Source organism: Macaca fascicularis, chromosome 13, assembly GCF_037993035.2.
Source record: "Macaca fascicularis isolate 582-1 chromosome 13, T2T-MFA8v1.1".
In the NCBI taxonomy this organism is placed as follows: domain Eukaryota; kingdom Metazoa; phylum Chordata; class Mammalia; order Primates; family Cercopithecidae; genus Macaca; species Macaca fascicularis.
Genome location: NC_088387.1, coordinates 112,875,626 through 112,902,695, shown reverse-complemented (window position 1 = coordinate 112,902,695; position 27,070 = coordinate 112,875,626). Strand labels below are relative to the sequence as shown.

At 45.0% G+C, this 27,070-nt stretch overlaps 1 protein-coding gene across 5 annotated transcripts in view; it reads left to right on the top strand.

The window, feature by feature from the left end:
• Nucleotides 1-9,902: 9,902 nt before the first annotated feature.
• ASAP2 (ArfGAP with SH3 domain, ankyrin repeat and PH domain 2) overlaps nucleotides 9,903-27,070 on the top strand; it is a 203,964-nt gene continuing 186,796 nt past the window's right edge. For 3 of the 5 annotated variants that reach the window (XM_065527686.2, XM_065527687.2, XM_045369819.3), the window contains exon 1: nucleotides 9,903-10,393. In XM_065527686.2, the coding sequence (XP_065383758.1) occupies nucleotides 10,235-10,393 (159 nt within the window). In that variant the 5' untranslated portion in view covers nucleotides 9,903-10,234. The remainder of the gene's footprint in view (nucleotides 10,394-27,070) is intronic. The other 2 variants (XM_005576600.3, XM_005576597.3) reach the window with 1 other exon arrangement.

The window sequence follows — 27,070 nt, the reverse complement described above, 5'->3', positions numbered from 1 at the left end:
CTTCCAGACACTTCATACAAACGGAGTCATATCATATGTGATGTTTTGTGACTGGTTTCTTTCAGTGAATACAATGTTTGCAAAGTTCATCCTTGTATCAGCACTTCATTCCTTTTAATAGCCAGATAATAAATATTCCATTATTTTATGGGTGGAATTATGCCCCCCAACTCATATGTTGAAATCTTAACCCTTAATGCCTCAGACTGTGACTTTATTTGGAAATAGTTGCAGATGTAATTGGTTAAGATGATGTCATACTGGAACAGAGTGAGTCCCTCATCCAACATGACTGGTGTCCTTATAAAAAGGGGACATTTGGACACAGACATGCACATAGGGAGCACGCCAAGTGCAGATGAAGGCAGGGCTCTGGGTGATAAGTCTACAAGCTGAAGAATGACAAAGATGGTCAGGAAACCACCAGAAGCTGGGACAGGGGCCTGGAACAGAGCCTCCTTCACAGCCTCTGGAGGAACTGACCATGCCTATACCTGGTCTTTCACTCTCAGCCTCCAGAACGGAGACAATAAATGCATGCCGTTTAAGCCCCCAGTTTCTAGTGGTTTGTTATGGTCCCCAGGAAACTGTACCACATTTTGTTCACCCATTCATCAGTTCATGATCATTTGGGTTGTTTCCACTGTTGGGCTATTATGAATAATGCTGCTGTTGACATTTGTGAACACGTTCTTGTGGGAACATGTGTTCTCATTTCTCTTGATATATATCTAGCAGTGAAATTGCTAAGTCATACGACAACTCTATGTTTAAATGTTTGAGCAAGTCCCAGACTGTTTTCCAAAGTGGTTGCACCATTGTGCATTCCCACTGGCAGCATGTGAGGATACCAGTTTCTCTGCATCTTCACCAACACTTGTTATTGTCTATTTTATTCTTTTTTATTCTTTTTTTTTTGGCATGATCTTGGCTCATTGCAAGCTCCGCCTCCCAGGTTCATGCCATTCTCCTGCCTCAGCCTCCTGAGTAGCTGGGACTACAGGCACCTGCCACCATGCCGGGCTAATTTTTTTTTTTTTTTTTTTTTTTTGCATTTTTAGTAGAGACAGGGTTTCACTGTGTCAGCCAGGATGGTCTCGATCTCCTGACCTCGTGATTTGCCTGTCTCGGCCTCCCAAAGTGCTGGGATTATAGGCGTAAGTCATCACGCTCAGCCATATTGTCTGTTTTATTCTAGTCATCTGTATTAGTCCGTTTTCACAGTGCTGATAAAGACATACCTGAGACTGGGTAATTTATAAAGAAAAAGAGGTTTAATGGACTCAGTTCCATGTGGCTGGGGAGACCTCGCAATCATGGCAGAAGGCGAAAGGCACGTCTTACATGGCAGCAGGCAAGAGAGAACGAGAGCCAAGCAAAGGGGGTCTCCCCATATAAAACCATCTGATCTCGGACAGGGGGAGTGGCTCATGCCTGTAATCCTGGCACTTTGGGAGGCTGAGGCAGGCCGATCACCAGGTCAGGAGTTCAAGACCATCCTGGCCAACATGGTGAAACCCCATCTCTACTAAAAATAGAAAAATTAGCTGGGCATGGTGGCGGGTGCCTGTAATCCCAGCTCCTCGGGAGGCTGAGGTAGGAGAATCACTTGAACCAGGGAGTCAGAGGTTGCAGTCAGCAGAAATCAGGCCACTGCACTCCAAACTAGCAACAGAGTGAGACTCCATCCCAAAAACAAAAACAAAAACAAAACCCCAAAAATCATTATTCACTACCATGAGAACAGTATGGAGGGAACCTCTCCCATGATTAAATTATCTCCCACTGGGTCCCTCCCACAACACATGAGAATTATGGGAACTACAATTCAAGATGAAATTTGGGGGGAGACACAGCCAAACTATACCACCATCCTAGTGGGTGTGACATGGTAGCACATTGTGGTTTGGATTTGCCTCTCCCTGATGACGTTGGGATGCCTAATGATGTTGGGCATCTTTTCACGTGCCTAGTGATTTGTGTATCGTCTTTGGAGAAATGTCTATTTGAATTCTTTGTCCATTTTAAAATTGAGTAGTCTTTTATTATTGAGTTGTAAGAGTTCTTTAAATATTCTAGACACAAGTCCCTTATCAGATATCTTATTTACAAATATTTCATTATGGCCCGGCACAGTGGCTCATGCCTGTAATCCCAGTACTTTGGGAAGTTGAGGCAGGAGGATCCCTTGAGCCCAGGAGTTTGAGACCAGCCTGGACAACATAGTAGAACTCCTGTCTCTCTAAAAAATAAAAAACAAATTAGCCAGGCATGGTGGCATATGCCTGTAGTCCCAGCTACTTGGGAGGCTGAGGTAGGAGGATCACCTGAGCCCAGGGAGGTCAAGGCTACAGTTAGCCATGATTGCACCACTGCACTCCAGCCTGGGCAACAGGGCGAGACCCTGTCTCAAAACAAACAAATGGACAAACAAACAAACAAACAAAACCCCAAAACAAAAAAACAAAGAAAACCCAAAAAACATTTCCTTAAAATCGTGAGGTTTTTTTTTTTTTTCTACTTCCTTGATGTGTCTTTTGCAGTACAAAAGTTTTATTTTTGAAGTCCAGTTTATCTATTGTGAATTAGTATTTTATTTTACTGCTTTGCCTTTACACTTGCCCCTCTCTAATCATTTCTCCAGGCGCAGCCAACATGACCTTTTATAAAGTGTGAAACAAATCATGCCGGCCCTCTGCTTGTAAAAAACACATCCAAGGAGGAGATCGAGAAGGAAGTCGAGGCGGCAGTGAGCCATGATCGCGCCACTGCACTCCAGCCTGGGAGATAGAGCGAGATCCTGTCTCTAAAAACAAATAAACAAACAAACCAAACAACAAGCCCAAGAAGATTTTGAGGTTCTGCACCCCCGGGGTCCTGTCCATCTCTTCAGCATCAGCTCCCGGCCACAGCTATTGCTGCCTTGCTCCCAGAGCTCCAGCTGCCCTGACCTTCTCACAAGGTCTACTTAACTCCAGCTTCAGAGACTTTGCATTTGCTGTTCCTTGGTAACACTCTCCTCTCTGATTCGCACTCAGCTGCTCCTCCTCATTCTGGACTCAGTTCAAATGTCGCTTCCTCCCAGAAGCCTTTCCTGATTGTCCTCTCGGATATAGCCACTTTACCCTACCAGAATATTCTTTATTCCATCCCTTTGCTTCATTTCCTTCGACAGGACTTACGTGATTAGTTGTGTATTTACTTACTATCTGCCTTCTCCTGCTAGATCTAACTTCTAAAGCACCCACCACCTTCTCTGGCTTGTTTATTACTACATCCTAGTTTTGAGGACAGTGCTTGGCATATACTAGGTATTTAGTAAATATTAGTGAAATTAATGAGAAACGCAGTATACAGCAGCACCTAGACAGAGTATATTACAGCATGGCACTTCAGAAAGGAACTTTCCTAAATCTTAGGACTGGAAAAAACCTTAACCCTTCAGGTTTTATTGAGTCCCATCAGTATGGTTTACCTAACTTGGAATACTGGCTTCTGACAAGTGGGAGTATCAATCCTCGCTTATGCTGTATCCACTATGCTAGAATAATGCTTCTCGAATTGTAAAGTGCAAACACATTGCCTGAGGATCTTGCTGAAGAGCAGGCTCTGATTCAGCAGGCCCAAGGTTTTGCATTTCTACCAGGCTCCCAGGTGATGCCAGTGCAGCTGATCTGGGCACCACACTTTGAGTAGCAAGGGTTGAGGGGACAGGAGTCCTCAGCTCATATGTGATGGTGTCACGCCACCACCATACTGAAACTGGAACCGAACTGAGGCTCCTGACGTAGAGGGAAAAAGACATTTCAGTCTGTAATAGGGCAAGGGACCCAATCCAATCACCACTGCCCTCCCAACCACTGCTCGCATTCTGTCTGTAAACATATTTTTACCAGAATACTTGAGTGGGGAGAAGACCCCCGTCATGCGGGGAAAGGAAACCACTGTGCCTTCACACATCTCAAACCAATGGCTTTTCCTTACACTGAATTGACACGTCTTCTCTCATTTGGTATGCTGAAGGATTAGCACCTCCATGCAGTTCAATTCTATGAACATTTACAGAGCACCTATTGTGTGCCTGCCTGCTCTGTTTTGGAGCTAGAGATACAAAGATAAATAAAACACCTCCCCCTCTCCCAGAAGCCTAGTGACTGCAGTGAGCTGAGAAAACAGATGTTGTAGTCATGATCTAATGTGAACATCTGTATAATGCAAGCATCCAGTGCTTTGGGGCAAGAGAAGCGTTGTGTTTCTAGAGTGAAGTTGAGACTTACCAGTTCAATGAAATGAGTGCTCCCATCTCGTCTGAACCATTCCTTGGCCACAACAATTACTTCACATGCCAATGAGAATAGAGAGGACGCTGATGTGCACGGGCAGGGAGGAAGGGCAGGGGTGGCACTTCACAGCGTGCTCCTCGCTCCATCCCCTCACAACAGCACTAGGCTATGTGTAAAGCACTGTGGAAGCAGCGGGAACTCAGATGGTTCTATCCAGAGACTTCAAAAATGATGTCTGGAGGGGAGATTTGGGTTCGACCCTGAAAGAGGACCAGAAGTTTGCCGGATGGACAAGAGGAAGAGTGCTCCAGGCAGAGGAGTCCCCATGAGGGGTCACGGAGGAAATCCATAATGTGCTCAGTGAATGGTGAGTTAACTTGCCCTATGGGAAACAGATAAAGGGCAGGCAGACTGCATTCAGCTTAATGCACGCAAGGGCACTGCGAGCTGGGAAATGTGGCAAGCTTGGTGTGGTGAAAATGGGGCTGGCAAACTTCTTCTATGAAGAGCCAGACAGTACTGTAAATATTTTAGGTGTGGGGGCCATTTGATGTCTGTCGAAACTACTCAACGCCACCGCCGTGGGTAAGAGGTAAAAGAATGGTGTGGTGCTGCCGATAAAACTTTATAATCACTCAAATTTGAGTTCCATATAATTTTCACACGTCATGAAATATTATTCTTCTTTTCATTTTTTTCAACCATTAAACAGTGTCAAAACCATTCTCAGCTCACAAACACTATAAAAACAGGTTGTGAGCTGTATTTGGCCCCTGGGCCAGTTTGCAGATCTCTGGGTCAAAACACGGTGTGGGGAGGGCCAGAGTCAAGGAAGTTGGGGAAAAGGCTGGAACAAACTGTGACGAAGGAGTTTAAACCTTATCTGGGGGCCAAACGGAAACCACTGGACATTCTTTAGCCCAGGGAGAACATGTTCAGATAAGACACAAGTGGACTTCTGTACCACCTAAGAGGGAGCCCTACACAATTAGCAATGGGTCTCCATGGAGGCAGAAGAGACTGATTTGACTCAAGAAGATAAATTATTGCAAACACACTTAAAAAGCTTTAGCGAAACTTATTTACATACGGAGTGCTTATTAAACTCTTTTTTGCTCTTTCATTAAAACAAACCACACCCTCTGTCAGTACTGGGTTGTGTTGTTCCCAGTACTTGAAAACAACACATGGCATTTTCTTAATAACTCAAAGACAAATACTTTTTATTAACACAAGTTCCTTTGCTCACATAGTCCAATTTACTGAGATTTTATCCTGTATGTGTTTTAATTCCATGAGAGTGACTCAGAGCTGGGAGTTCCAATGCCCTGGCTCTGGACAAGGATGATACAATTATACTCAGAAGTGGGCTGGTCAATGTTTAACAATCTACTCTCTGAAAAGGTGTATGTGTGAACCTAAGTAAATACGTTTATTTTAACTTTTACTGATTGAAAAGATGTGTAGCACACAATTTGTGAGTAATTACAAATTATACACTACTCTTTACTGTAAATTCCATATAGCTAATTGATTCTCACAGAATGCTTTCATCCATAGCCAATCTGTGTCTGCAATTCAACCACAATTTGACAAAACAAGACTACAAATAAATGCTTGATTATTGTCCAGCTCAGCAAAGAAGTTGCTCATGTCATTGACAAATGAGTGTAGTTTCAACCTGAACATTAGTTGACTTTTTTGTTTACGTCAATAAGACAAAACTGAAACAGTGAAGATGCATGCAATAACTTTATTCATCTGTCAATGACATGAGTGACCTTTTTACTGAATCATGTACTAGTTTGCAAATATTAGAAGGGTATTTCCTCAAAAATTTCATTATTCATTATTTACAATGTGATGGCTATAGACCCGACACCCACTTTAAGTCTAATCTGCATGACATTTTCTCTATAACTGCATTAAGTTTATTAAGTTAGACAATCAACAAAACAATAAATCAGCCTTTGAGTTTTATCATTTGCCAATTTCCCTGGTGTAAACACTCCACCATGGACAATTTCAAACTACCAGAATATGGAGTTGGGAAGAGATGTTCACTAGCACACCACGATATAATACTTCCACCATACAGAAGAGATATAACCAACAACTTGCAAAATTCCTGCAAACTGAAGAATCAGGTCTCTGGTGCCAGCACAAGTGACTCTGGTATATGACTGATAATATTTAATTTACCTAATACTGTCTTTCCAGTTCAGCAATGAGTGTGTCATCTATTGAAACTGCTATGTTAAAATAAAAAATGAACAGGCCTCAAGTATCTGTAAAGTTAGCAATGAATAAATCTGCTTGTTATCTAAACCTACCATCTTAACAAAATGATCACATTCTCAAAAATTTAGCTCCCAATGGCATGTAAAACATGCCTCATTCTCAAAAGTCTAGGACAATAATTAGAGTCTCAGTACTAATGTTTAGCACTGCTTTGTGGCATTTTTCTCTCGTGTCTAAACTAACATAAAACACAGAAAATGGCAGCATGAACACCAGGGCAGGGAGACACCTTAGAAATTAGCTAGTCAAAGCTACACTCTTTAGGGAGGCTAGCTTACTTACCACAGAGAAGCAATTTATTACCAAAACCCAAGTTCTCATTTGTAAAATAGTTTCTGGGTGCTAAAGGGAGATAACCGTGGTAAATGTATTCAATTTTCTCTCACTTTGGGGATAAATGGATCCCTTCAGCACCATGATTTTGGGGAGAGTATTATTAAGTTACGAAAAGAAACTTTGTTTTACTTACATTTCACATCACTAGGGTTTTTAGGTTGTTGTTTCTATTTCTTACCATAGTTCTTTCAAAGCACACATTTGCCCATTCCAAGAGTAATCATTTACAAGTTAATAGCAAGTGAACTGGACAAGTCTTGTGTAAACCAGCCAACCCTCAAGCAAATTTCAGAGTCAAGAACATATTTTACACCTTGATCCGAGAGTGATAAATCCTAGGTTCTTGTGAACTAGTAGAGGCAGAACATTCCTTTGGAAAATGGGCTGTTGGTCAATCACACTGGGTTGCTAAAAATTTCATTTTTGAGAGGAGAGCCTCTTCTCTGGAAATGATGTCTTTAGCATCACATTTTCATTCTCTCCTTTTCCTCTTCTTCTTTCCGTCTCCTTCTTCCTCCTTCTTCTCTCTCTCTCTTTTTTTTTTTTTTTTTTAATAATACAAGCCTACAATCTCCTACAGAAACCCCAAAGGCCAGATATGTGTGGATTCTCAAATTTTCGGATTTTAGAAAGGTAACACATTGCATATAACATATATTCCTAATTACCCCCAGTAAGGTCTGGGGCAATACTTCATAATCAACCATGTTTATATTTTGCAGCAAAACATACATATTCACATGAAGTAGGTTAAACAAGACCACACATAGCCTCACGTCAGTTCATTTCAGCTGAATTTTACTATTAAGAACTATTTGTAAAGCTACATTTTCAGGGCTTTTTAGATTTAATAATTCTGGATAAGGGAGTATAGGCCTGTAATGACATTATCAGCATACTCTTCTTCCCCTGATGCATTAAAAAAAATGAGTATGTGTAGTGTTTCCTTGATCTATGTTGAACTTTAATTTTGTTATTTACTGGAAGCTACTCATTCTTATATTAATCTCAGAAAGGCATTAGCAATGTTTTGCTCTGGTCTTGCTTTAGTTCTAGGCTTATGCAATAGGCAAGTTAGATTTCTAAGGGATGATCGAGGAATAAATGGTTCTAGCATTCTATCAATTTGGTATCCTCTTTAGGCCACCAATGAACTTGGTAACTACTTGTTTTCCACCAGCCTTTCAATGCAACACAGCTTTGCAATTTTATTTTTTTGAGGCTACTAAAGGTACCTGCAAAATTAAACTAAAAGAAACAAGAACCGGAGTTGCACATAAAGAGAGAACACAGAATACCAAGCTTAACTTTGTCCTTGTAGAAGTATTGATTAGTCTGGTTAATGCTGTACTAGACATCAAGGAAAAACCCGACTTTCTTTCTTAGATCCCTCACAGCCTCATGGAGACCAGCCCTCTACAAATCAAGACTTGAAAAGTTATTCAGGATATTCCCTGATGTCAAAAACTGTGACTGGGAAACTAGCTAGGAGGGAACAGAATCTGCCTGGTGTTGCAGAAGATGTATTAATATAAATAATAAACACAAAACATGAATTGTAGAAGGCTTCAAATAGAGGAAAACTTCAGATACCAAAAGGATGAAATAATATCAGAAGAAACAGACACAGTTTTTAAATTGTAACTTGTTGTCTAGTGCAATGATAAAAGCTATCCACGAATACAGCGATTTTAGAAAGTTAAATTTTACATGCAGTGCTGCTAAAATACCAAAGGCCATACATAATGTCTGACCCAAGCTGCCACCTCATATAGCAACTTCTTACATGGGAGCTTTAAAAAGATTGTTTGGTCCACTGTCCTGCAGTGTCAGGAGACGGCTTTGTCTGACATATTGAATTTCCAATGTCTCTCACACTTCCTCCTTTTCAGATGCACAAAAGGTTTTTGTAAAGTTTCTCTTGGTTTTACTGCTGGCAGCTACAGAAACCATGCCACAAGTCTGGTGTAGAGTTATAGGGTGTGATTTTATTTGACTGGTATCTTCAGAGCTTCTGGATTTTTCAATATAACCGAGAATTTCCTTAAGAGCTGTAAATGAAAATCGGTACCAGTTCGAACCCTTTAGTGGCCGGTTTTTTGTGAGGTTGGCTGGCTGCTGTTGCACGTTCTCCCCCCCTCCTCCTCCTCCTGCACCCCCTCGGTTCCCTCCCCTGCCTGCAGGAATACCACTACAGGGCGTTCAGTAGCCTTCCCAGGTGGGTCCTGGCCTAGTACCCTAAAACTATAACCGAGAATACCTATCACTGGGCAGCTTAGGAAACGCGACTGGGACTTTTAGTAGGGGTCCCTCACCGTTCTAAAGCACTCACACTAGAGTCAGGGGACATGGGTTTAAATCCCCACCCGGCCGCTTATCTTGTGCTCTTGGGCACACTGTGTCCCCTATATGAAATAAGCACCCATCTCTTCATCTGACTCCTAGGGCTGCGAGGATGCAATGACTGCACGCAACGCGCACATTCACGGTTTGGTCACTTCAGGCGTCCGGCTGTGGTCCCCACAGGGTGCCCGCGGGCGGAGCGCATCCTCCGGCAGGGGGCGAGCTCCGCACCCCGCTTTCCTCATGGGCCGGCGCGGCCCGCCGTTCAAGTGGGGAGCCCAGAGGTGCTCCACGCCATGGGCGGGGGGTGGTTGGCGCGCACAGGGCCGGACTCCGGCCGGGCGCACCTCCACACGCACCCTCGCCGGCCGCGGGTCGGAGTCGGGGCCTCCACACGCACCCTAGCCGGCCGGGGGCGGGGTATGGGTGCGGCGCGCGGGGCCCCGAACGCCCAGACAATGCGGCGCGCGGCGGCCAGGAACGGCTCGGCGGGCCGGGGCGCGCGCCGCCTTCCTTCCTGCGGGCTCCGCTTCCCGGCGGCGCGGCAGCGGCGAGCGCGCCGATTGGCGGCCCGGTCCTCCCGCCGCCCCGCCCCACGCCCGGCCGGCCGCCGCCCCCGGTCCGGACCCGCCCCTCTCCGCGGGAGGCGTCGGGGCCCGCGGCTGGGTGGCGGGTAGTTCCCGCCGGCTGTGCGCGCCCGCCTCGGGGCTCGCTCTGAGAGGACGCGGCGGCGGCGGCGGACGCGGAGCCCTCGGCGCGCAGGCAGGCTGACCGGCCGAGCTGCGCGGGGCTGCGCGCCGCCTCTGCTCCGCCGCCAGGCCCCGCGCGGCTCCCGCGCCCGCCTCTCCCCTTTGTCCGCGGGCCGGAGCGGCGGCGGCAGCGGCGGCGTCCGAGCGGCGGTCGGAGCCCGCGGCGGCGGTTGAGGCGGCGGCGCCCCCGCGGCCGTGCGCCAGCGCCCTCGCGCCGAGGCGATGCCGGACCAGATCTCCGTGTCGGAATTCGTGGCCGAGACCCATGAGGACTACAAGGCGCCCACGGCCTCCAGCTTCACCACCCGCACGGCGCAGTGCCGGAACACCGTGGCGGCCATCGAGGAGGTGAGGCGGCCTGTGCGGCGGCTCCGGCCGCAGGTATCCCGCGCCCGAGCCCCGCCCGCCGCTCCCGCATCCGCATCCCGGGAAAACTTTCTTTGCTCCGAAGCCGGACGCGGCCGGGCCAACCCTGCCCGAGACAGAAGCCCTTTGTTCCCGCCTAGGTGGCTCGGAGGAGATGGGTGATGGCCACCTTGGGCCTCTGTAAGACCTCCCCTCTCTCGGCCTCGTGGCCCTCGCGGGGTTCCCCGGCCTGGTCCTTTCCCCGCAGCGCGGCCAACTTTGGCCAGAGTCGGGGTCTGCGGCGAGCTGTGGGGATCCCGCTGCCCACCGCCGCCCGCCGCCGCCCGGGGTCCTTGGTCCCCAGCGCGGACCTTACCAACTTGTTCTTGAAGTGGCGCGGCGGGGGCAGCTCCGCTCTCCGAGCTCCCCGCCGCAGTCCCCGAGCCCTGCAGGGCCCCCACCCTCGGGCCCGCGGGTCCGGGGCATCCCGGGCTGCCTGGGAAGGCATGCCCGCCTCAGCCAGGCCGGCCTGGCTGCGCTCCACCCGTGCCCGGAGAAGGAACTGCGGGCAAGGTGTGTGAGAGTCGGCGCTTCTGGGTCCAAGAGGCCTCCAGGAGCCGCTCCCCGGTTACCTGGGTCTCACCTGCTTGAATCCGGGGTGCCACCCTTCCCCTCAACCTGGAAAAGGCCTGGTTTTAGTAAAGTGCTTTCAAGGTGCAAAGTCATCACGCCTAGCTGCTAACTAGCACGCTCTCCAGGTCCTGGGGAGAGGAACACGTAGGAACGAAGAAGCTTGGTTGAAAATTAAAACCGTGGGGAAATGGGCAGGCTGTGAGTCCAGGGGCCACCGTTGGCTATGGTTTGAGGCACATCCTCACCTTCAGTCCTCCTTTTCCTTACCCACCAAACGGGATTAGTAATGCATCCTTTCCAGGATCAGAGACTATGTGAAGTGCTTAGCACTCTGCTCGACTCAGAACAGGTTTATAAGCCACACATGTGGCGATAGTGAATCCATGATTAAATATCTCTTGGCCAGAATGTCAGGTTACAGTTTTAAAATTGGGTTTTGCAGGTATTTCAGCAGAAAACGCCTGGGCTAGCAGGCTTGAGGGGAAGTCACCAAAGAGCTTTAAAGGAAGCAATGGCATTATTATTTTTCTTTTTTCTTTTTTCTTTTTTTTGCCCATTTGAACAAAGCATCTGCTGTTAAGAATTGAAAAAAAAATCCAGAATGTTTTCCCTTAATGGAAAAATTTTTTCTTTGTAGCTGTAAACAGTCAATAAAAGGGAATCAAAAGTAACAGATTCAGCATTCTGAATGCTGTTAATATAGCTTGGGTAGCCTGCCTTCTCTCCATTTAATTTGGCGGAAGAGAGCTGCATGTAAACCTTTCCTATGAGTTCGGTGATTCCCCAGATCACTTAATTCTACTTTTAGCAGCAAGGCTTAAAAATGATGCCTTCAAATGAGGCAGATGGGGATGGTGAATGAATTTTTTTCCTAAGTGCCAGTTAAAAAGCACAGTGTTTTGAGAATACACCATTAATAATGTTTATGGAATGATTGCAACCAAAAAGGTAGCTGAATATTTCTTAAGGGAAGGAAGCATTGTGCATGATGTCTTTCTTTAGAAAGCTTGATTATGTTTAAAGTTCTGTTGCTTTTCCCCACTGCAGTTTGTCAGTTAAATATTATTAGCATTGGCAGATGTTGGAAAGCCAAGCAAATAGGAATTGCTATTAAAATTGGCATACACTTTCTTTGATTAATTTTAGTTTACAGTGTGTGATTCCAAAGCTTTTTTTGTATGCTGTGCAGGAGATTACCCTAGAGCTCAGTTACTGAGCAGATTACAAAGAGACTGGATTTGGTCATTTCATTAAATTGCAAGCTTGCTTCATGTTGCCGTCTAAGCCCAAGATTTGGTTCAAGTCTGAAAATGGACAAATTAAAATCATTTCAGGTTTATTTCACTTTAAGCAAATGTACATACGTGCTATGATGATGGTACGTGTGAGCTTGGTTTTATAACTAAATTTGAAGGTTGTTCACTTTCTGAGGTAAATCGATGTGGATTTTTAAATAATGCTCTTTCCCAGGGTGTCTAATGTTCTTTTCTATTAACAAAACTTGTTCTGTATATGGTTTAATAACAAATGATGCGTACAGTATTTTGGTTTTAAACAAAAATCTTCTCATACTGAGATGAAACGTGAGAGGGTATCATGACAAAGTTACTCATTTAACAAATAAAATAAAATTTGCAAGCTCTTGGTCTTATTTTTAAACAAATGAATCATGGAACTAGCAAACTAATTTTGTATTTATTTATTTATTTATTTTATTATTATTATTTTTTGAGACGGAGTCTCGCTCTGTCGCCCAGGCTGGAGTGCAGTGGCGCGATCTCGGCTCACTGCAAGCTCCGCCTCCCGGGTTCACGCCATTCTCCTGCCTCAGCCTCCCGAGTAGCTGGGACTACAGGCGCCCACAACCGCGCCCGGCTAATTTTTTGTATTTTTAGTAGAGACGGGGTTTCACCGTGGTCTAGATCTCCTGACCTTGTGATCCGCCCGCCTCGGCCTCCCAAAGTGCTGGGATTACAGGCGTGAGCCACCGCGCCCGGCTATTTATTTATTTTTTGAGATGTAGTTTCGCTCTTGTTGCCCAGGCTGGAGTGCAGTGGTTCAGTCTTGGCTCGCTGCACTCTCTGCCTGCCAGGTTCAAGCGATTCTCCTGCCTCAGCCTCCCAAGTAGCTGGGATTACAGGCATGTGCCACCATGCCCAGCTAATTATTTGTATTTAGTAGAAACGGGGTTTCACCATGTTGGTCAGGTTGGTGTCAAACTCTTGACCTCAGGTGATCCACCTGCCTTGGCCTCCCAAAGTGCTGGGATTACAGGCATGAACCACCACGCCCGGCCAGCAAACTAATTTTAAACTGATAAACCTTTTTGAATCTGTTATTTCTAATGTAGGTTATATCTGCCAAAAAATCATTTTACAGTTAAAATGTACTGTTTTGATTTGCATACTTGTTGCTGGCATATTATTATAATAACTGTGGGTCCCTATCCTGTACTATGAAACTCACAGGTATTGTATTCAGTCCTTATCTCTGCTTTATAGGTGAGGAAATTGAGGCTCAGAGAGGTTAAGTAATTTGCTAAAGGTTATAGGGCTCTGAAGTGGACTTAGAACTTGGCTCCTGCTGCTTTCAGAAACCATGCTGCTTCCTGTTACTTTTCATAATGCTGAATTCTCTAAATTACTCCTTTGTCAAATTGACCTGGGTTCAAGTTCAGACTCCACCACTTGCCAGCTGAGTGAACTTGAGTGAGATGCCTAACATTTTCTCATTTTCCTCAGCTTTAAAGTCTGGGTAATAATACCTGTCAACTTCAGAGGATTGGGGTGAGGTTTTAGTGAGATAATACACAGCACAGAAGCTGCCAGACAATTGGTTACTGGATTATATAGTGAGTCCACAGGCCCCAGTGAGGGCTTTTAGAGTGAGGATGGGATTTACATGGGGGAAGTGTCAGGGAAATGGCTGAATGGCTGAATGGGTGAGTGAATGAAACACTACCGTGTATCTGTTAACCCGTGTGTATTTTTTAAAAGTTTGTTGTCAGGCCAGATGTGGTGGCTCACGCCTGTAATCCCAGCAGTTTGAGAGGCCAAGGCGGGCAGATCACTGAGGTTGGGAGTTCGAGACCAGCGTGACCAACATGGAAAAACCCCGTCTCTATTAAAAATACAAAATTTGCTGGGTGTGGTGGTGCATGCCTGTAATCCCAGCTACTTGGGAGGCTGAGGCAGGAGAAACACCTGAACCCAGGAGGTGGAGGTTGCGGTGAGCCAAGATCACACCATTGTACTCCAGCCTGGGCAACAAGAGTAAAATGCCGTCTCAAAAAAAAAAAAAAAAAAAGTTTGTTGTCCTGACAGCTGGTGAGAGCATACCTGTTTTATAATTTTCACTTGACCACCTTCTCTGGTTCAAGTCATCATTTTGTACAATTTTAGCAAACTTAGCAAAGTCTGGTGCTGCAACCAGAGTCTGTCCTGTGCTTTTGGAAATAATGGAAAAATAAGTAGTTGTGACAGAAATTTGAAAAGTGAGGGTTTTTTTGTTTCTTTTTTTTTCTTCTTTTTTTTTGGTTTCTTGGAGCCTCTGGGCACTTTGAAATATTCTCAAAATAGGGAAAAATTGTATACATATTTGGAATATTCGTGTTTTTAGTTAGACCCTCCTTTATAGCACCATCCATTCTGCCTTGCTTATTTGGCATTGATGTAGTTTTAAAAATAAATTTGATGTTGACTTGTAAGTATTAAAATTTAATCTACTTCCTTCCGGGGCCGTAATTCTCTACTTTGTTGTCCTTGGTTACCTTGGCAATCCCATTGCTGTCATAAGCACAGGGTTCTAACTGCAGGGGTGGGGTAAGCATCTGGGCCTGCCGGCTCCCAGGGGCCCTGCCGTCCATGGGACCAGACCCCTCCTAGCAGCAACAGTGGGAACCAGGCCTACGTGCTTTTTGGCAAGAATGTGATTCTGAATGTTAGCCCTTTGTGACTTGTTTGACAAACAGCTCCTCCAAGTCCCCAGATGAACAGATTCTTGCTGTCTTCAGAAGGACATCACCTCCTTGCCCAGAGCATTCATGTTTTTGGAAGTGAGCTTTGATGGGTCAAACAGGGCCACGTTTTAAACTATGTTCTGAAATTTGAATTTCAGAAAATTTTGAATCACTTAAGGAAGCCATTTTCTCTTCATATGTGAGCCTTCCTCCCTGCCCTCCGGTGAATGCTGAATTCAGTTTCCTTCTTAGGATCAATGGTAGAAGTACTGATGCCACTCCTCGTGGGTTCCAGGTCCTGCCATGCACTCAGGATTCCTGAGTCCTTCAGTGTGCTAGGCTATGTGTGAGGTGGCAGGAATAGAACACCAGGAAGAATATGTTCTCTCTTTGAAGGGACCTGCAGTCCAGCAAGAGGAACAGAATCCTAATCCTGTAAACAAATCAGTGCAAAAAATGTGAGGACCACAGCTGTAGGAATGCGCGGAGTCCTGTGGATGTGCAAGGGTGCAAGGGGTCCCAGGGCCTGGGGCTGTGGTGAGGGAGGGCCTTGTATGATATCGTGCCATTAAGTCTTGAAGTCCAGGCAGTTACCTGTGGGTTACCAAATGCTAAGGCACTAAGCTGGTTCATTGTGGTCTTTTGTACCTGCCTCCTTGCCTTAGGTAAATATTGATCTAGTCCTGAGGTGGCAGCCAGCTCAGCCTCTGTGGTGGGATTTTCACAGTCACCTGGTCTCCAGAAGGCTGCTGAGACCAAGAATTTGGAGTGATCCTTAATTCTTCCCGTGCACCCCATGTTTCCAGGCGCCAGTGCCTTCCTTTGTGGAGCATATACATGCATTTTAGGCCTGCACTGTCTGATGAGGCAGCCTAAGACAAATCCAGCTCTCAGCTGCCGTATCTGCTTAGTAGCTACACGTGGCTGGTGGCTACCATATTGGTTCAGCAACCAGCAGCAGAGGCATCCCCTGGAAGCTTGCTGAAATGCAGAGCCCCAGGTTCCACCCAGGACCTGAATTTTTACAGCATCCCCACATACACCACAGACACGTGAGAGCTTGCGAAGCACTGTTCTAGATGGAACCCGGGCTGCACACTGGAGTTGCTTGGGCGTTTGTGAAGCAGAGCTGCCTGGCTCCACTCCCTAGAATTCTGACTTAAATTGGTCTGGGCGGGCTCTGGAGCCTTGGCATTTTTTAAAGGCTCCTCCCAAATAGGGTTGATAATCACTGATAGACAGTTATGTAATATAACCTTAGGCAGTTGATAAGTGCTGTAAGGGAAAGTCATGCATATCATGGAGATACAAAGTGGTTCTGGAGATTAGGAAACCAAAATCAGGAAAAGCCTCTCTGCAGAGGTGACATTTGAGCAGGCTGGAATGCAGAGAGGAAGCCAGTCACAGAAGATGTGGGAATAGAACAGCTTGGGAAAAGGCCCTGAAATGCCAATGGGCGGGATCACGGAAGGACTGAAGGAAGGTCAGGGTGTGGGGGGGGAGTGGGTGAGGGAGAGAAGGATGAGAGACAGCGGGCAGAGGGGTGGGCAGCGCCAGGTCACACAGGGCCTTGTCCATCTTGAGGAAGGAATTTGGATTTTGTTCTGTTGTGATGGGAAGCTGTTGAAGGGTTTTCAGCAGGGAATAACATGGTCCGATTTACATTTTAAAGACTTCACTGTGGTTGTTCTAGGGAAAAATAGACTAGCAGGGCATGAAAGGAAAGAGGGAGACCAGTTGCTGCGTGAGGGGCTATTGTAGTCATCCAGGCAAGAGGGTCTTGGACGAGGAGGTAGCAGGGGGGATGGTGGTAAGTGGCCCGGTTGAGGTCCATTGTACAAGAAGAGGGGTCCAAACCTGCTGATGGATTGTCATGATTGTGTGCTGTTGGCATAGAGGTAGACCCAACAGAGCTGCCCCGAACAAGGCAACAGCCAAGCTCAATTCATCCAAGCCCTCTGAACAGACCTTCTAGCTTCCCCACGGTGAAGCTGGTGCTGTCTAGAGCTACTTAGTGTCAGAATCCAGGCCAACTCTGTGCTGCTTGATGTGACTGGTATAGGACTTGTGTTGGGACCAGTTCCAGGGTCAGTCAAGGAAAGATTGAAGCATAGCTCCATAGACTGGGGCCCAGGGAAAGAGAGAAGCATGGCTGCATAGACTGGGACAGAGGGGTCTGCTCGTGCGACCCTCTGCTGTTTCTGGGCAGACTATAGCAGGTGATATTTCTGGGCATTGTCAGGTACCTGGGATGCTGTCCCCATTTCAGCTCCCCAAACACTCCTCTTTCTTTCCCTACTAAAGAGAGGTGACGTTCCATGATCTGAACCTACCTCCTTTGCTTATGTCTTTTCTGTGTAATGTGGCCTCCAAGTGGATTGCTAGGGCCCTTCCAGGTACTTTTTGTCTTTTTTGTTTGTTTGTTTGTTTGTTTGAGATGGAGTGTCGCTCTCTTACCCAGGCTGGAGTGTAGTGGCACGATCTCGGCTCACTGCAACCTCTGCCTCCTGGGTTCAAGGAGGATTCTCCTGCCTCAGCCTCCTGAGTAGCTGGGATTACAGGTGCCTGACACCGTGCCTGGCTAATTTTTGTACTAGTAGAGATGGGGTTTCACCATGTTGGCCAGGCTGGTCTTGAACTCCTGACCTTAGGTGATCCACCCACCCAAAGTGCTGGGATTATAGGCGTGAGCCGCTGCTCCTGGCTGCCCTTCCAGGTGCTTTTTATACCATTATCGTTTTTATCATATCATCAATGTCTTGGAATAAACAGACCACCAACCCGAGCTGGAATGCTTGGGCTGTATTTTTATGATGATGGTCATTTCTGTGAAGGGATTTGACTGATTGAGTTTCTCCACTCATAAATGGTATATTGGACCCCTACCATATGTTGTCAATGCCAGGTGCCAGGGATGTAAAAGTGGACAGGATGGCCTGGGCGTCTTAAAAAAAAAAAGAAAAAAAGTGGACAGGACTAGCTCCTTCCATATAAAGCACTTAATAATCTCATGTTTTTTTTTTTTTTTTTTTTTTTTTTTTTTTTGAGACGGAGTCTTGCTCTGCCGCCCAGGTTGGAGTACAGTGGCCGGATCTCAGCTCACTGCAAGCTCCGCCTCCCAGGTTTATGCCATTCTCCTGCCTCAGTCTCCCGAGTAGCTGGGACTACAGGCGCCCGCCACCTCGCCCGGCTAGTTTTTTGTATTTTTAGTAGAGACGGGGTTTCACCGTGTTAGCCAGGATGGTCTCGATCTCCTGACCTCGTGATCCGCCCATCTCGGCCTCCCAAAGTGCTGGGATTACAGGCTTGAGCCACCGCGCCCGGCCTAATCTCATGTTTTATGTGCAGTCCTGTTTCATCCTCTTAACCTTTTTTGTGCCATGGCTCCCTTTGACACTCTGGTGAAGGTGGTCTGCCTCTTCAGGACAATGTTTTAATGCATAGAACAAAATAAGATTTCAAAGGAAACTAATTACAGTCATGCATTGCTTGATGACGAACATGCATCGTTTAAAGATTTCTTTGTGGTACGAACATCCTAGAGTGCACTTTACACACACCCAGATGGCATGTAGACACCTAGGCTATGTGCTAAGAACCTACTGCTCCCAGGCTCCAAACCTGTACAGCATGCCACTGTATTGAATACTGTGGTAACTGTGACACAGTTACAGTATTTGTATATGGCAAGTATTTGTGTATCTAAACATAGAAAAGATGATAAAAATCCCTCTTATAATCTTATGAGAAGTCGTGTGTGTGGTTCATTGTTGACTGAAATGTCATTATGTGGAGCACGACTGTATATTGAAATTCAGTTAGCAGAATGTTTAAAAAGTTTTTGCCATGCTTATAATGCTTCTTTACTAAAGCATTTAGTAACAAGATTTCGTGGTTGGTCTAATAAATACCTTTATTTGAGATATTGATGATATTTGAGATATTGATATGAGATATTTCTAATAAATATAATGTAATATTCATGTATCTTTTATTAGAGTTGCAAGTATTGATAATATTAGCACGTGTTGTTTACATTTGTAATCGAAAGATATGATAAATTTCAGTTAGACCCTAATGAAAATACAGATAAATTTTTTTTTTCCAATCCAAGTTTATGGACCCCCTGAATTCAGACTGAGAATTTCAGGCTTGATGGTAAGTTTTGTTTAGCTAGTTTTTTTTTAGAGTGATGGATTCTTTAACAACTCTGTTTGTTAAATATAATTATTATATCTCGTAATTATTATGCTGTCATTGCCATGAATCGGTTCTAAGAGTCTAGCTGAGAAGAGTTGCACCTCAGGCCAGTGTTAGAATTATGAGGCGCTAAAGGTGTTTAGAAGCGCTCTTGGCAGGGAGCCATCCGCTGTGGTTTTACATCCGTGGGGTGCCCTCTGTTCTTTCAGGGTTATGGCTTGGCAGCTTCTCATCTGATCCCACAGGTTAGTTCATATACTTGTGCATGCCTCAAGAGTTCAGGAGAGCTGTGAATTGGACCTTCTAAATCCTGTAATTAGGATTCTGAGCTGGGTGGGTCCTACAACCCAGCTCTCCTATGTGTGCCTTTCTTGTTTGTCTCACACGGCATGTACTGCCCTTGATTCTGCAGGGCAAGTTCCATTGTGAAGCACCAGAAGATTCATGGGCACCACCTACCCAGAATTTTAAGGGAGACTTTGCAGTGTGTGCTGTTTTCGGTGAGGGTATTTATTTGAAATGATGCTGCTGAGCAAGAGTGTATTGGGGGTATCCAGAGTGTGGTTGAAGTTAATGTCAGTTGATTTTTTTTTTTTTTTTGAGACAGAATCTGGCTCTGTGGCCCAGGCTGGAAAGCAGTGGTGCTATCTTGGCTCACTGCAACCTTGACCTCTTGGGCTCAAGCGATCCTCCTGTCTCAGCCTCCTGTGTAGCTGGGACTACAGGTGTGCCCCACCATTCCTGGTTAATTATTTATTTATTAATCATTATTATTATTTTTGAGATAGTGTCTCGCTTTGTCACCCAGGCTGGAGTGCAGTGGCGCCATCTCGGCTCACTGCAATCTCCGCCTCCCAGGTTCGAGTGATTCTTGTGCCTCAGCCTCCTGACTAGCTGAGATTACAGGTGCCCACCACCACACCCAGCTAATTTTTGTATTTTTAGTAGAGACAGGGTTTTGCCATGTTGGCCAGGCTGGTCTTGAACTCCTGACCTCAAGTGATCCACCCACCTCGACCTCCCGAAGTGCTGGGATTACAAGTGTGAGCCACTATGCCCGGCCCCTGGTTAATTTTTGTAATTTTTGTGGAGAGGGTTTCACCATGTTGCCCGTGGCTGGTCTTGAACTCCTAGACTCAAGCGATCCTCCTGCCTTGCCCTCCCAAAGTGCTGGTATTATAGGAGCCAACCACCGTGCCCAGCCTCCCCCTTGTCTTTTCTAACGTTTATGGGGCACTTACTGTGTGCCAGGCATGCTTTAAATTCTTTACATATATCAATTATTAACTCATTTAGTTATTACCAAAATGCTATAGGGTCCAGCGAAATTAGGCCACATTACCAAGTTCATGGAGCTAGGAAGTGATGAAGCCAGGATTCATTCAAATCAAGCATTTTGATACCAGAGTCTGCTATTTCTTTTAGCAGCCAACAGCCTCTGTAGAGCCTGTGCCAACCAGGGCCCTTGGTGTTGCAGCCTCTGTAGCCAGCACGCCCTCCTTTGCTGTTAGTGTTAGAAAGTTGGAGCTATTGCATTGCTTGAGTGGGTGCTTCTGGCAAATCCTTGTTGCTTCTCATTTCCTGTTTGCCTCATCTGTCCTCCTTGCTACAGAAATTGTTCTTCTTTCGTCTCCTCACTGCTCTGCCGACATGCCCAGCCCCGCAGAGCGGAGTGGCCAGGGGCATTGCTGACACCCTGGCAGGAGGCCTTCCCTGCCAACGGTGTTATTAATGATGTCATTTTTTCCACTCCATGCTGAAGATGGCTTTCTCAATAAAATCAGGTGGTTGATGAAGACAGTTCTCTCTCATGATGAATTCCCTTGTCTTTTAGGATTCTAGCCAGGCAGTCAGGATTGTCGGGATCTCTTTCCCCAGCTTCTCAGAAGAAATCTTGTTCTTAGAGGTTTTTTTTTTTGACAGAGTCTCGCTCTGTCACCCAGGCTGGAGTGCAGTGGCATGATCTTGGCTCACTGCAAGCTCAGCCTCCTGGGTTCATGCCATTCTCCTGTCTCAGCCTCCCGAGTAGCTGGGACTTCAGGCGCCTACCACCACGCTGGGCTATTATTTTGTATTTTTAGTAGAGACAGGGTTTCACTGTGTTAGCCAGAATAGTCTCGATCTCCTGACCTCGTGATCCGCCCGTCTTGGCCTCCCAAAGTGCTGGGATTACAGACGTGAGCCACCGCGCCTGGCTTTTTTTTTTTTTTTTTTTTTTAATGAAAACAATAATGGTGACAGTGCTGACATTTCTCTGAGCTTTAATTCCGTGTTAAGGACTGTGCTGTGTTTTAAACTGATGATTTGATCCCCTCAATAGTCTTGAGGTTGGTGCTATAGGGACATGCCTCCAGGTTCCACGTTCCACAACCAGCAATTGATAGAGTAAGAATCCCAGTGCTGTGGAGGAGGTCCCCTCCTGTTGATCTTTTAATGCCTCACCTGCCAGTCTCGCTGTTGCCTGGGAAGATTTCTCTGTAGGTTTTTCTGTGGGTTTCCTTAGTGCAGGGTAATGATGGTGGTTGATCACCTGCAGTCCCCATTGTTGCTGAATGTGATTACCTGGAGGTCATCAGACACTAACCCCTGGGGAGGCACTTAGCATCAGAGGTGTTTATTAATTTGACCTTGACCGAGTGGCCCCCTTAGAGCTGAGGGGCCAAGAACACTGTCACTGTATGAAAAGGACTAGGAGCCACCCAGACCCGTAAGAGTATTCCCTTCATTTCAGCAAATTGTATTTTGATATTGCCACTGAAGGGTGAATCATGGATGTGGCATGTCTAGGTGGATTTGGGTGGAGATAAGTCAGCTCCCTCTTAACAGTTAGGGGAGTTTGGAGAGGTTTTGAAAGAAAGGGAGAATGTTAAGGCCTTGTGTTGTATTCCCCTGATAGCCTGAATCTGTTACCAGCTCTTGGACCTTGGAGCAGGTGACTTCAGTGGTCCTGCCCCAGTTCGTCATTTGTAACACGGAGGGTTGGATGTGATGAGTCCAGTCTTTCCAGCTCTTGACCTTCCATGTCTGCTGCTGTCTGCAACACTTCCCCTGCCTCTTGACACCCTTGCTTATTTTGGTCACCTTCTCTGGTTTTTTCTTTATCTTGGCTATTAATATTTATACTTTCTAAGAAGTTAGAGCTCAGAGTGAACTTTACCTCTTTCATCACCTTCTTTGAAGATTCTCTCCTTGCAGGTATCATTGGAGTTGATGTGGTGGTTGGTACTTGAGCTGGAATCCCAATGGGTGCCTTGCCGGTTTGAGTTTGGGCTGAATGAGGCCGTGTTGTTTGCCATCCGTCTTGCCTCCGTCTTGCCTCGGAGCGGTCTTTTTTGCAGTCTTTGCTGCTTTCCTTGGTCTCTTAATTAAAACTTTGTTGTGCTTTGCTTCTCTGGTGAAAAGCAGGTTGTATCAGTGATGATCACCGGGTTTTGTGGTCATTGAGTAATGTGGACTGTTGAACTTTAAGAAAATACTGATTTTCTTATATCTAGTGAGCTTCCCTAGATTTTGCGGGGAGCCAGTGTTCTCATCGTTGGAAGATGTCCTGTGTGTTGTGAAGCAGTGGTTTTCACATTTGCCCTGTGGTTCGGTTGTGTTTATGTTGTGGAGCAGAAAGACCTAGCCAGGGAGTAGTTAGGAGAGCGGAATCGGAGTTACAAGGTCACCTTATTGTGACCTTGAGCCAGTTAACTGTGTATCTGGTCTCTAACATGAGAGATTTGGACTAGGTGTTCTCTGACCATCCTCCCTGACCTAAAAATTCCATAGTTCTTTGTATTCATATATACTGGATGTGAAAAGGCCCTGGAATAAATGATAGGAACAAAAATCAGCCAGGAATGGCTTGTTGATAGCCCTGAAAAGACAACATGGTCGCTGAATCATATCCTCAAGTTGAATTATTTATTTTTGAAAAAACCTTTCTATAGCATCCTGAGAAACTTACTTTGTGTTGTTGTTGCTTTTTTAAAAAAATTGAGATAAAATTCATATACCATAAAATTCACCATTTTAAAGTGTCCAACTAAGTGGTTTTTAGTGTATTCGCAAAGTTGTGTAGCCATCACCACTATTTAATTCCAGATCATTTTCATCACCAAAAAGAAACCCCATACCCAGTAGGAGTCATTCCCTAGTCCCCTGTACCTGAGTCCTTGGCAGTCACTCATCTACTTTCTGTCTCTGTGGATTTGCCTATTCTGGTCGTTTCATGTATGGAATCATATAATATGTGGCCTTTTGTGTCCGGCTTCCTTTATGTAGCCTAATGTTTTTAAGATTCATCCAAATCATAGCATGGATTTGTACTTTATTTTTATGGCTGAATAATATTCTGTCATATGTGTATGACACATTTTGTTTATTTATTCATCAGTTGATGGGCATTCGGGTTGCTTCCACTTTTAGGCGATCATGAATAATCCTGTGAATATTCTACTACAAGTTTTAGTGTAGACATACATTTTCAGTTCTCTTGGGTATATACCTAGCAGTGGAATTGCTAAGTCACTTTAACTTTTTAAACTTAAACTTTTTAAAGTCAGTTTAACTTTTTGAGGAGCTGCCAAACTGTTTGCCAAAGAGGCTGCACCACATGACGTTTTTACCAGCCATGTGTAAGGGTTCCAATTTCTCCACATCCTTATCAACTCTTGTTATTGTCTGTCTTTTTTATTACACCCATCTTAGTGGGTGTGAAGTGGTGGGTTTGATATGTCTTTCTCTGATGGATGACTAATGATTTTGAGCATTGTACATGCCCATGGCTGTGCGTATCTTCTTTGGAGAACTGTCTATTCAAAGCCTTTGCCATGTTTATATTGGATTATTTGTCTTTTTATTGTTGCGTTGTAAGATTACTTCATATATTCTGTACACTAGACCCGGATCAGATATATAATTTGCAAGTAATAATTTTCATTTTGTAGATTGTTTTTTCACTCACTTGATGGTGTCCTTCAAAGGACAAATGTTTTTAATTTTGATGACATCCAGAATAGTCATTTTTCCTTTGGTTGCATAACACAGAGTCACAAAGATTTACACCTGTATTTTCTTCCATTTTATAATTTCAGTTCTTACATTTAGGTCTTTGATCTGTTTTAAGTTAATATTTGTATATGAGGTGAGGTGGGGGTCCAACTTCATTCTTTTGCTTGTGGATATATCGTTGTCCCGGCACCATTTCTTGGGAAGACTTTTCTTTTCTTCTTGAATTCTCTTGGCGTCCTTTTTAAAAATTGATTTACTTTTGATATATGGGTTTATTTCTGGACCCTCAGTTCTGTTCCATTGATCTTTATGCCTATCTTTTATGCTGGTACCATAAAGCCTTAATTAATTATAGGCCTTACGGTATGTTTGGAAATCAGGAAGTATGAGTCTTCCAACTTTGTTTTTCTTTTCCAAGGTTGTTTTGGCTATTGAGGGTCTCTTGCATTTCCATGTGAATTTTAGGATCAGCTTTTCGATTTCTGCAAAAAAGCCAGCTGAGATTTTCATCGAGGTTATGTTGACACTGTAGTTCAATTTGGGGAGTATAGACATCTTAACAATCTATCATAACATCTTCTATCTTTGAACTTGGGAGTTTTTTTCATTTTCTTTTCTTTTCTTTTCTTTTTTTTTTTGAGACGGAATTTTCCTCTGTTGCCCAGGCTGGAGTGCAATGGCGCGATCTTGGCTCACTGCACCCTTTGCCTCCTGGGTTCAAGCAATTCTTGCTTCAGCCTCCCGAGTAGCTGGGATTACAGGTGCCCGCCCCAACACCCGGCTAATTTTTGTATTGTTAGTAGAGATGGGGTTTCACCCTATTGGCCAGGCTGGCCTTGAATCCTTGACCTCAGGTGATCCGCCCACCTCTGCCTCCCAAAGTGCTGGGATTATAGGCGTGAGCCACTTGCACCCGGCCTCATTTTCTTGTCTTAAATTTCTTTCAGTGATGTTTTGTAGTTTTTAATGTACAAATCTTACACTTATGTTAAATTTGTTCCTGAGTACTTTTTTTTGATGTGAGTGGAATTGTTTTCCTAATTTCATATCTGGATTATTCATTGTTAGTGTATAGAAATACAGTTAACTTTTTGTATATTGATCTTATGGCCTACAATTTGCTGAATTTGTTTATTGTCTTTTATAGTTTTGTGTGTACGTATGTGTATTCCTTAGGATTTTTAATATGCAAAATATCATCTGCAAATAGAGACAGTTTTGTTTATTCTTTAATAAGCTGAGCACTTTTTATTTCTTTTTCTTTTCTGCTTGCTGGATCAGTTCTTAATCATCTTTAAATGCCCAGTGATTTGCACAGAATAGGTGCTCAGTAACTGTATTAATTAACTTCAGTATTAAAAATCAGTTTTTATGTAAGCTGCAGTTTTTTGTATTTAATTTGTTTTATTTATTTGGCCTCTGGGCATGTTGATAAAATGGGATGATTTGCTTGCTTGGTCTTTAGTTGCAAAGGAAGTTAGTGGAAATGGTTTTGCATTTGTAAATGGGTTTTAGATATTTGCCTTGTCTGGCCACAGTGCTTGGTAGTCACTCAGGAGGCTTAGAGCCAGGCCTCCTATGTTTTCTGCAATAGCAAACCCTTTCCAAGCTGTTGTTTCTGCTGGTGAGTGTGGCTGGTGTTTTGATTGTTTTCTATCAACATTGCCTTGATTTGGTCCCCACAGGAGACTGCTCACTTCTTGACAAAAGGTAATTATTGAGATTCCTGTTTTTTTTTCTCACCTTGTGAATTCTCTTGTTTTTCTTTTTTGGCAAATAGGAATGAGGTGTATTCACTACTGGAGCATTGGGCTGTCAGAACCCGTAGCTTTGGTTTGCCTTGGTCACAGCCCGCCAGGTTGCGTGCTTTTGATTTGGAAGAGGTACTGGTGGGTGTGTTCGCCAGCAGGGATCACCCACAGTAAAAATCATGGGTAGGAGAAATGGTCCTTCACCTTTTCCCATCTTCCTTCTTTCCATTGTCTACACTCCTGGTCCCGCCTTTTCCCCGGGGACTGGGATGCTTATGCTGGAACCTCATCAGTGTCCAAAGCTTAAAATTCTCCTCTCCTCCTCACTTTTTTCCTCTTCATTTTCCCTTGACCTTCATTGCCTTGGTCTATTTCCAGAACCTCCAGGGCCTGGGTTTTCTCTTTAAAAGATCCTATTCCATCCAGAGGAGACTCAAGAGTCCTGCTTTAATTTGGGATTTTAGGCAGAGGCCTTCCTGCGTCTCTCAAGTCACACTTGCAAGCGACTGCTTTGGTGATGACATTTAAAGTTGGCCTCCTTTCCTACCACTCTGACTCCCCTCAGTTTTCTAGAACTGGGTTTATTGTTCTATATTTTAAAAATGATTTATTATCAGGCCGGGCGCGGTGGCTCAAACCTGTAATCCCAGCACTTTGGGAGGCCGAGACGGGCGGATCACGAGGTCAGGAGTTCGAGACCATCCTGGCTAACACGGTGAAACCCCGTCTCTACTAAAAAATACAAAAAACTAGCCGGGCGAGGTGGCAGGCGCCTGTAGTCCCAGCTACTCGGGAGGCTGAGGCAGGAGAATGGCGTAAAAACCCGGGAGGCAGAGCTTGCAGTGAGCTGAGATCCGGCCACTGCACTCCAGCCTGAGCGACACAGCGAGACTCCGTCTCAAAAAAAAAAAAAAAAAAAAAAAGATTTATTATCTTCTATAGCAATGTTGGAAGGAGCTTAATTTTCGAAGTGCACAGTTCTCTTTATGGTCAGAACGAAGTAAAGGAGATTTGATTGATCTTATGACAAAATTGCTTTAGTCATAGCTGATATGAAATCTCTTAAGGGCCCTGTTTTATTTGCTCTTTTAATTTATGAACCTTCTTGGATCCTTCAAGTGTCCGTATACTAAGCCAGTGAAGCCTTATCTGGAACATGCAGGCATCATTTTTGCC